Raw genomic sequence first — 11732 nt, 5'->3', positions numbered from 1 at the left:
AGCTAGATGTAGTTTCACTTGACCATTCATTACTGGTAATTAGAACCATAATAAAATGTGTAGCCTTTGACAAAACATAAAGAGCTGATAATTACGAATTAATTACACTTATGATTATTGCTAATGATGCCCATTATGATTACGCAATATTCCAGTTTCTATCTTTGCTAAAATAAATACACTTACATTTTTATACTTAATCCATGTCCCGTAATACTACTGATAAGCTTATGTAAATGCGTATTGTGATTGTACTAATACTGACAACAATATTGTATCTAATAATAATTATTTTTTTCTACAGATGTCGGGTCTGGTGAGAGTGATGATGATGGCATCACTAGCCGCTCTGCCCAGCCTGAGTTCGGGTGAGTTTGGCACTCCGTATTGGCACTCCTGTTTTGCCCTTACTCTCGTGTAGTTCATTATCGATTACATCATCCGGAAAAAAAGAGGGAATTCCTTTTGGAAATATCAAAGATTGTGTCATTCGAAAAACTACGTATCCTTGGAGCTAAAATAAATGTACATTTCAATGAAAATTTTTAATATTTTTGGTCATTCATCTCAAACCACCTTAACCTTGCTATATAGGAAACCATTTGTGGGAGGAATTTCTATGTGAAACTGAAATACTGAAAGTGCGTATCCTTGAAAGTGGGCTAAAGTGTACACTTCACTGTACACTTTCCAGAATAGTATTGACAGTGACAAATAGTAGAGTTTTTTTTGTCACTCGCCCTTTGGCATAGACGTCCCAGGGTCGGGATTTTCTGGGATGGAGAAATTCGTTTTTTTTTTTTTTTAAAGCTCTGATTTCTTCTGATTTGATTTTCTTTACTATTTTGTATCTTTATTCTTCTTCTTCTTTTTTTTCTTTTTTTTTTTTTTTGGAGGGTTTCTTTGATTTCTGTGAATTTGTCATTTTACAATTTGTCTATGTTTATCACCTTTTCATCACTTCCTCGCAGCCTATATTCTTATATTACTTTCGTAATAATTTTCTCTATTTTCCCTATTTCCCTTCTCCTCCTCTTTCTTAATATCTTCCTTTCCTCCAAATTCTACTGCTTCTCATATCCTCCTTCTATTCCTCAAATCACGTCTTCTTTCCCCGTTTTTCCCGCCTTCTCGCATCTCGTTTCCCTCTCCCCTCACCGCCCCCTCCCCCTTCCTCCTTCTTCTTCTCTCTCTCCTTAGCGCATTTAACTAGAGCGTTTCCAGTTTCTAGAATCAAGACTCTCTATATGGCGAAAGGGGGGGGAGGGATGAGAGTCGGAGGGGAGGGGTGTAGGAGGGGTAGGGGTGGGGGACTGGGGGGGTTCACCTGCTTTCACTCAGCTGTCAATCATCCACTACTACGCCTGTCAGTCGCAGTAATGCAGGTTTCGTCATGTGACACGTGTTACGTAAATTTACGTTAGGCATTTGTCTTTCTCTAAAATCCTTCTTTGTTGTGATTTGGATGATTTTATTGTCTCTCGGATATGATTTGGGAGGTTCAATAGGACAATGGCGGTGGTCATCACTTTTAGCAGGGAAAGTCACGATGCTTTATGAAGGAATCGTTTGAAGGTATCGTCGTTTTTTCTTGGTAACCTATCATAATCTTTATCATAATCTTCATCTTTACTGTCTTTGTAGTCTAAAAAAAGTCTATTTTAACGCGTCTCTATCTCCTTCTTGGTGATGGTGCTTCACTGGCGACGCGGCCGTGCATGCGTGATGGTGATATGACACTATGGTGGTGGTCGATGTAAAATGGTGATGGCATTACGGCGTCCGCGGTGATCATTTTTCCGGGGGACATGACAGCATCGAAGTCGGAGGCGGAAGTGGAGATGGACCGGAAAATGAGTCCTCAGAAAGAAGCCCCTTTGCAAGGCTTCACGACCGCGCCGACGACGTCTCCAGGCTCGGTTGAACACAGCGGTGACATCCCCAGCCTTGAACACGGCGGTGACATCCCCAGCCTTCAGATCCCGTCGTCGCTGTCGCCGGTGGAGGGGGAGACCAGCGCGGTCAGGGACGCGGAAATCTTGCCCGAGGAAGGACGCCCCGAAGTAGGTCAAAGAGCTGAGGGCAAAGGAAGGGAAGGAGCGAATGAAGATGGAGGAATAGGGGAACGAACAGGGGGAGGAACAAGACCAACAGAAGGAAGAAGAGGTAGAAGCGGAGGCTTAGAACGAGAAGAAACATCTAACCCCCCCGCCCCCCGCCGTCCCACCAAGACCCACAACGAAAGAGCCGTGAGATTAGACGGCGACGAAGGCGAAGGCGGAGGACCCACGATTCCCAAGGACATCTCGACGTTCCGGGCACTCTCCCCTCGCCTGGAGTACCTGCAGGAGGCCCGCCAGACCCAGGGGCAAACGGAACCCGAGGTCCTGGACATGTTCCCTCAGGAGGATACCCAAGATGACCTTTCGGCCGCTGGAAGGATGTTCCTCCGCTGGGGTAAGATGGCGGGGGGGGGGGGGGGGGGTGTTCTCGGCTCTTGGGGAATTTTGGCTTTCAGTTCATCCCTTTCGTTGTTGAGATCATCATGATCATTATGATGGCGATAGTGATAATAGTGGTAATGATGATAGCAATGATGACAAATTTGATACTAATGATGATAACGACTATGATAATAATGATAATAATGATTATGATAATAATGATGATAATGATTATGAAAATAATGATAACTATATTATTAATAATAATGATAATAACAGCAGTAATGATAAAGATAACGATAATGGTGATAGCAATAATCATAATGATAATGGTAATAAAAATTTAATGATAATGTCAATAACAATAATAACAATGATAATGATTATTATTATTATTACTATCATTATTATTATTATCATCTTTATCATTATTATTGTTGCAATTGTTGTTATTATCATTGCTGTTGTTGCTGATATTATTTTAAAAATTATTATTACTATCATCATCATTATTATCATTATTATGTTACTTTTATCATTATCAATGATATTATCATCATTCTACGAAAAGGGATAAAACTCTTTATTTTACGTCAGGCGTTGAAATAAAATGCCTCTCATTTTTCATATTTCAAAACGAAAGCAAAATTCACCGAGGCTAACGAGGAAAAAAAAAGTTGCATGGAGTCTGAAATATTTTTAAAAATCTCTTCAGAAAAATGTTGCACTGCATGACTGACTTGCGATATACTTTCAAAGGCCTTGGACGAGTCTTGTTATTCTTGTTGTTAATCTATTGTTGCGTTTGCAATGGTGAAATTTATTTGTTTGTTGTTGTTGTTGTTGTTGTTTCTAACTTCCTTATCATCTTCGGTATGTCTGTTTGGATATCTCTCTCTTCTCTTTTATCCTTTGCTGTTTTTATTCTTCGTTTGTGTCTCCCTTTCTTTCTTTTTTTTTTAAATCTCTCTTTCATTCTCTTTCTCTCTCTCTCTCTCTCTCTCTCTCTCTCTCTCTCTCTCTCTCTCTCTCTCTTTTCTCTCTTTCGGCAGCCTCTTCACATTTACCTATTTTCTTATTCATTTTCTGTTTGACGTATATTGATTTAAAACTAACAAATATTCTACTACTGTTATTTCACTTTTTGTTTTTGCATTTTGATAACTGCATGTGTCCAGCATGATACATTAAATTTTTCCTTTCCCTCATTTATTTAATTTGAATTTATTTCCATTCGCATTTATTTCACACATCCTCTTGGGATTTCCCCCCATTTCCAACATTAACAAAGAAAGAAAGAGAGAGAGAGAAAGAAAGAGAGAGATAGGGGAAAAAAAAACATCCAACCTATCATTGTCCGAATAACGAATAGCTCGGTCCTTATTCGAACCACAAATCACGTGACATAAAGACGCTCTTAAAATCCTGGGCGTTGATTGGTGGAACGGGAAAAGGGCGGGACTTATCACGCTCCCTTTTTCAACCAATCAGCTCCGCCCACGTCCTCCCGAACACAAGGTCGTTATGTCGTATGGACTAGATCATTAACCTGAATTAATTAACTTTAAATTAATTTGTGAATATCTAATGAGTTGTGAGGAAGTATGGAGAATTATCCCTTAGGTAATTAATCTAGCAGAAGTTAAATAGATAAATAGATAGACAAGTAATTACAAAAATAAAATAGGAATTGAATGCACACATGACAAACACAGATAAATAGAAAGGGAAAGGAGAGGGTGATAATTTATTTTAAAGGATAACATAAATTAATGGAGAAAATGATAAAATGTGAGGAAAAAAATTGGGAAAAATTAAAATTAATTAACAAAAGTGAGTGAGAGTAAATGTAAACAAGAGAAAATAAATAGAATGGATGTAATGATAAGAAGAAAAGGAGGGGGTGAGAGAAACTAGAAGAGAGTGAGAAAAGGAGAAAGAATTATCACTCTCCCTTTCTACTCTCTATCCTTGATTTTTTAAAAATTACCTTCATATATTATTTCTATTTCCTTCCGTTCTTTACATCATTTTTTTGCGTTTCTTTATTTTATTTCATTTTCTATTTTATCTCGTCTTTTTTCTTCCGTTTTCCATTACTCTAATTTATTCCTTATTATGACAAGATTTATCACATTTTCACTCTTCCGTTAACAGTCTTTCAGTTTCATATTTTATCAGTTATTTGTGTTTCCTTTCACAAAACCACATCGTTTATAAAAAAAATCTATTATTTTCTAAGACAAAAACATCCCTGTTTTGGTGTTTTCATTGTGTTTTACGTATTTCCGTATATTCCCTTTTTAGATGCACATTCCTTAATTGACACAAGCGAATATTTGTGATTTAGATAGACATGCCTTTCGTGGTAAGTATTTACTTGGCTATTTCATGATAGCAAGTCATTTTGTATTTTGTTATATATGCACACAAACACATCTCTCTGTCTCTGTTTGTCTGTGTGTCTGTCTGTCTGTTTGTCTCTGTCTGTCTGCCTGTCTGTCTGTCTGTCTGTCTGTCTGTCTCTCTCTCCCCCCCCCCCTCTCTCTCTCTCTCTCTCTCTCTCTCTCTCTCTCTCTCTCTCTCTCTCTCTCTCTCTCTATCTCTCTCTCTCGCTCTCCCCCTCTCTCTCTCTCTCTCTCTCTCTCTCTCTCTTTCTCTCTCTCTCTCCCTTCCTATCCCCCCCCCCTCTCTCTCTCTCTCTCTCTCTCTCTCTCTCTCTCTCTCTCTCTCTCTCTCTCTCTCTCTCTCTCTCTCTCTCTCTCTCTCTCTCTCTCTCTCTCTCTCTCCCTTCCTACCCCCCCCCCCCTCTCTCTCTCTCTCTCTCTCTCTCTCTCTCATCTATCTCTCTCTCTATATATATATATATATATATATATATATATATATATATATGCTCACACATACACACACATATATGTATATATATATATATATATATATATATATATATATATATATGATCACTTTTCTTACAATTTATTATCACCATCATCATATTCCCTCGACATGTTCATCTACGTCACCTTCCAAATGCTCAAGATATTAAGATCAACAGCCCACATTTCAAATAATTAAACAAACCCACTGGATCTCTTCTGATTAATTATTTCTAATTACCCGGTCATTAAATCCGCCGCCTCTTCATAACCGCACCCTCATTCGAATCACATATTTCTTAATTACCGACATAATGGCTTTTAAATTACTTAATTTCACTTATTTTTTGGGTTCCTCCGACTACCATAGAGATAGTTCTATCTTTTTTCCTCATAGGACAGAGACAGATCATAATATCTCATTTTTTTTCAACTCTCACACGTAGTTTATTGATATGTCGTACTTGATGAGGCGAAAGGAACTCATAATTTCAATTTCCCATGAATCTACCCTGCCTGACAGTCATTCATTCCTCATGATTGCTCTCCAATTCATAATTTTGTTTACGCCCGTGGATCGCCATTAACTCATAACTTCTATTTCTCATGAGTACTTCCTCTCTTCACGGTCAATCATTCTTCATTAATATTTCTCTCATCGTCAGTATTTTCCTCACAACAAACTCATTCCTTTTTCCTCTTTTTCATACTTTCCTCGCAACTAACTCATTCCTTTTTCCTCTTTTTCACACTTTCCTCGCAACTAACTCATTCCTTTTTCCTCTTTTTCACACTTTCCCCACAACTAACTCATTCCTTTTTCCTCACTTTCACACTTTCCTCGCAACTAACTCATTCCTTTTTCCTCTTTTTCACACTTTCCCCACAACTAACTCATTCCTTTTTCCTCTTTTTCACACTTTCCCCACAACTAACTCATTCCTTTTTCCTCACTTTCACACTTTCCTCGCAATTAACTCATTCCTTTTTCCTCATTTTCACACTTTCCTCGCAACTAACTCATTCCTTTTTCCTCTTTTTCACACTTTCCCCACAACTAACTCATTCCCTTTTCCTCATTTTCACACTTTCCTCACAACTAACTCATTCCTTTTTCCTCACTTTCACACTTTCCTCGCAATTAACTCATTCCCTTTTCCTCATTTTCACACTTTCCTCACAACTAACTCATTCCTTTTTCCTCACTTTCACACTTTCCTCGCAACTAACTCATTCCTTTTTCCTCATTTTCACACTTTCCTCGCAACTAACTCATTCCTTTTTCCTCATTTTCACACTTTCCTCGTGATTAAGACCTCCCTCTCCTCACTTCCTCATCCTCGTTCTTTCTTCCTTCGCCTCCTTCTCCCTTCCTCCTCCATACCCTTTCCTCACAACACTCCTTCCTCTGTTTCTCTACTTTTTCCGCAGTTTCACCCCCCTCTCCCCCTCCCCTCCCTCCCCACACTACCCTCACAACGACCCTTCTCCCCTCCCCCCACCCCATCTCCCCCTCTTCTCCCCCCTCTGTTATCCATCTCCTCTTCCGAACACTTTCTTCACAACACCCCTTCTAGTTCTCCTCTTTCTCCTCCTTCTCTTCCTCCTCCTCCTCTTCTTCCTCCTCCTCCTTCTCCTCCCCTTCCTCCTCCTTCCCCCCTCCTCCCCCCCCACCTCTTCCTCCCGACACTTACCCCCACCCCTCTCTTCCACTTCCTTCTCCTTTTCTCCCTCCTTCTCCTCTTCCTCCTCTTCCTCCTTCTAACCCTCCTCCTCCTCCTCCATATAACCCTCCATCTAACCCTCCGTCTAATCCTCCTCCTCCTCCTCCTCCTCCCTCTCCTCTAACCCTCCTCCTCCTCCTCCTCCTCCTCCTCCTCCTTTTCTCCCTCCTCCTCCTCCTCCTCCTCCTCCTCCATCTAACCCTCCATCTAATCCTCCTCCTCCTCCTCCTCCTCCTCCTCCTCCCCCTCCTCCTCCTCCTCCTCCTCCTCCTCCTCCCCCTCCTCCTCCTCCATCTAACCCTCCCTCTAATCCTCCTCCTCCTCCTTCTCCTCCTCACAGCCCAGTGCTTCGGCGGGACAATCACCATGGAGAAGACCGTCGGCGTGGATTTCAACGAGAATTCTCAGCCTCTTTTGGCCAAGCAGGACGCGGCTGTGACGAGCGAGTGCACGAGCATCTGCAAAGGAACGCCGGGTTGCAATGCTTTTACTATCGGTGAGTGTCTTGTTTGTTGTTGTTGTTATTGTTATTGTTAGTATAATCATCATCATTGTTATTGTTATTGTTGGTATTATTATTATTATCATCGTCATTATTGTTGTTGTTGTTGGTATTATTATTATTATTGTTTTATCGTTATTATTATTATAGTTATTATTATTATTGTTATTATTATTATTATTATTATCATTATTATCATTATTATTTGTATTATTCTCATTGTTATTATTATCATTATTATTATCATTATCACTATCATCATTATTGTAATGATAATGATAATATAACAATAATGAAAATGATAATGAGAATGATTATAATGATAATGATACCATTAATAACGTAATTAATAGTAATATCACTAATAGTATCATTGATATCATTAATAATATTTATGGTAATGAGGATGATGATGATAATAATAATGACGATAATTACAACATATTGCATAATTATTGCTACTTATGTTATTCTTGTTATCCTTATCATTAGAGTGTGTGACTAAATATGAAAAACGGGTTTAAAAGGGTGAGTTAAGTGTTATGTGTTTGTGTGTTTATAATGAATATGCATTATTATTATTATCAATAGTATCATTTTTATTATTGTTCCCATTATTTCTTCTTCTTCTTCTTCTTCATCATCATCTTATTATTATTGTTATTATTTATTTGTTTTTTTATTATTATTGTTTTTATTCGGTTTTGCATAACATACTTTCAGGTATATTTACTACCTGTAGATCTATAATTACGCAAACGTCTTTTAGGAACATAAAGTCTATTATACTTTACTTTTGATTATTAAAAAAAAACAAATCGGATAGAACTAAAGAGACAAAAGAGATAACAAAGAAAAAAAAAAAAAAAGATAAAAAGGAGAAAACAGAATTTAAAAAAAATAAGATCAGAAAAGCGCCATTCAACTGACGAATTTTCCGAGCCTTACAAAAACGAGAACCGGATTCACGAATTCATCTTATAAAAACGCGGAAGGAAGTGGGCGGAGTCACTTTCACTCTCCGTTTGGAAGGATAAGAGCTTAAAAAAGTATTTTTCTTTTTCTTTTTCTTTTCTGTTTTGGCTTTTTTTGTCTCTTTTTATCAACATGCGGAGAGTGATAAGGGAGGTCGAGAAAGATTCATGTAAAACAATACTGTAAAGGTCATTCTGTGATGAATATTTTGAAGTAAATGTTATATTTTAACGAAGAAAAGGAGGGAGAGGTGGAGGAGGAGGAGGAGGAGGAGGAGGAGGAGGAGGAGAGAGGAGGAGGAGGAGGAGGAGGAGGAGGAGGAGGGGAGGAGAGAGGAGGAGGAGGAGGTAGAGAGGAGAAAAGGAGGAGGAGGAGAGAGAAGGGAGGAGAGGGAGAGGGAAGGAGGAAAGAGGAGGAGAGGAGAGGAGGAAAGAGAGAAAGGAAAGGAAGATGGAAAGGAGGAGGAGGAAGGAGGGAAGAGAAGAGGAGGAAGGAGGAAAGAGAAGAGGGAAGATGAAAGGAGAAGGAAAAGGGAAAAAGTAAGGGAAGGAGAAGGAGAGGAAGAAGGAGGTGAGGAAAAAATGAAGGAGAAGGAAAGAAAAAAAGAAGAAAGAAGAAGAGAAGAAGAGGAAGAAGAAGAAGTAGAAAAAAAAGAAAAAAGAAGAAGAAATAGAAAAGATTAAAAAAAATAACAGTTAATGAAAAAAAAAAAAATTAAAACGAAAACTGAACACCTTTTATAGAAAGTACATGTGTATATACGTGTGAAGGGGGAAGAGGTAGGGGGGAGAGTCAAAGTAATGATACGTAGATGGCAACACTAAATCACGGCGTTTTCTTAACTCTCTATTAAAAAAAAAAACTCAAAAGTAGCTAAAGTCAAGCCATACAAAGTCGTTTATTTTATCTTATGAATTATCTATTTCGTGTTTAGATTAATCGTTTAGTAGAATGAGACTCTTTTGTGATTTATACACATGGTAGCTGTAAAAATACTGAATGCAATATGGCGGACAAAGAAATCCTCCCTAATTAATTTCCGTTATCGCAAACGTATCCAAATAAGCGCAAACAACAACGACCCGATCACAACGAATGAAACTGAATACGCAAGAACGCACTAAATTACGCTTTCTAGCTACACCGTAACGATGTATTTTACATATAGATGCGTTTCTGTAGCTACGCTCGCTGCTTTTTCGAACGCCCAAATGTTTACCAGCCATGACCAAAGCCGAAGCCGGAGGTGCGACTGGCCTTGCGGACGCGCTCCATCGGCTCTATTTCATCCCCGCCCAAACCGTGGTATTTATAGACAAAAGTTACAGTGTCAGTCATGGTAATGGCGGAGATAACACTTGTAATACTGTATCCTAAAATGTATTTGTATGTTGCTGAGTTTCTTTTTGTTTTTCTTTGACATTTGTGTTTATTATTATCGCGTACACCCATAAAGACTAAATTCGTTGATATCAGCGTGATTAATAACCACCATGCTATCATAAGCCTTCCATCTAAATATCCCTCTCCTCGTATAACTATCTAATATGTATTTCCAAGAAATTGTCTCATTTAAAATTACTGAATGAGCACGTATCCCCTCATTGAAAAATCCTTCCCATTCAACAAAATGGCGCCCGTTGAAATTACCAAGTAGTCCGTATCCCTTCACCGAGTCCCTTACACATTTTCTCACCATACACTATAATCAAACAGAGTATATACAATCGACGTGAAGCATATATAACATCCCTACAGAACAGAAGAGTCAGTCATGTATTTCGCATCGTAATTTTAATGTTAAGTAAGTGTGACGCTGTCGAGGATGCTGTTATTAAAAGCAATGGCGTGGAATGGCACTCAAAGTACAGCGATAATGGCACTCACTCTGTCATTTCGTATCCTTGAGTGTCTGTTAGTACACGGATCCTAAGCAAAATGCCATGCTAATTCAGGCATCATGCTTGATTTACCTTAATTTTGGATGTACCCACGTAAGCACGCGCGAGCACACGCTATGCACACACGTACGCGAACTTATATATATATATATATATATATATATATATATATATATGTGTGTGTGTGTGTTGTGTGTGTGTGTGTGTGTGTGTGTGTGTGTGTGTGTGTGTGTATACAAATAAATAAATAAATATATACATATATATATATATATATATATATATATCGTAAGTATGTATATGTATATACGACGCTTACTTACATATTGACAGATTGATAGGAACATGCATAGACACATACATACATTCTTGCATACTACATACAAACATACAAACATGCATATATACATACATACCTTACGTTCGTACATACGGAGGCACACACACACACACACACACGGGTGTTATATATTTGTGTATTATGAATAAATATACAGAAAAAGAGAGAAAGAGAGAGCGAGATTATGAGGAACAGGGGTCTCTCCTCTCCCCTCCCCCCCTCCCCCTAGTCCGCGTTCGAATCCCTGCTCAGACATGGTCGAATGACTTCTGCGAAGCCCCGCCCGACTCTGGCTTCCGCTACGAAGGCTGAGTCAAGGATCCCGGATGAAAGTGTATTTTTTTCCGTTTTTCCAGTCTTGGTTCTTTTTTGTGTTCTTGTATGGTAAATAAAGGATATCTTACACACACACACACACACACACACACACACACACACACACACACACACATATATATATATATATATATATATTTACATATACATATATGTTTATGTGTGTGTGTGTGTGTGTGTGTGTGTGTGTGTGTATGTGTGTGTGTGTGTGTGTGTGTGTGTACGCAACAAGTGCGAGTGAAAGGGACTAAGAGAAAAGGAGAACATACAAAGGAAGAACAGATGAGAAATATAAACGGAATAGAGAAAACGACAAAACACGAATGAAAGAGAAAGTAAAAGAAGATAGCCACTCGCAAATTATCTTGATTAGCGTTCACGGCGTGAATTCGAGGTTGTTATTACCCAGCAGTTAATTAGAACCGTAACTGAGTCACGCAAATGCGCAAAAAAAAAAAAAAAAAAAAAAAAAAAACGCATCAAGGTCGCTCGCTTCCCGCCATTCCCCCGCACCGTAATTTTGGCGGGAAAAACACGAGGGATGACATGTGTAAAACATCTTCTTTTACTTCCTGTTCTCTCCCTAAATCAAATTACGGAAAATTTACTCTCGTAAATCAACTACCGTTAT

The 11732-nt window shown here is 38.7% G+C and overlaps 1 protein-coding gene across 1 annotated transcript in view; it reads left to right on the top strand.

Moving 5' to 3' along the window:
* Window positions 1-304: 304 nt before the first annotated feature.
* Window positions 305-11732, top strand: part of LOC125042414 — a 56285-nt gene continuing 44857 nt past the window's right edge. The window contains 2 exon segments of the mRNA XM_047638046.1: window positions 305-368; window positions 7388-7543. Coding sequence (XP_047494002.1) covers window positions 305-368; window positions 7388-7543 — 220 coding nt within the window.

Source organism: Penaeus chinensis, chromosome 32 (assembly GCF_019202785.1).
Source record: "Penaeus chinensis breed Huanghai No. 1 chromosome 32, ASM1920278v2, whole genome shotgun sequence".
Taxonomy (NCBI): Eukaryota; Metazoa; Arthropoda; class Malacostraca; order Decapoda; family Penaeidae; genus Penaeus; species Penaeus chinensis.
Note: the sequence above shows the minus strand (reverse complement) of the source record. Positions and strands in the feature narration are given on the sequence as shown.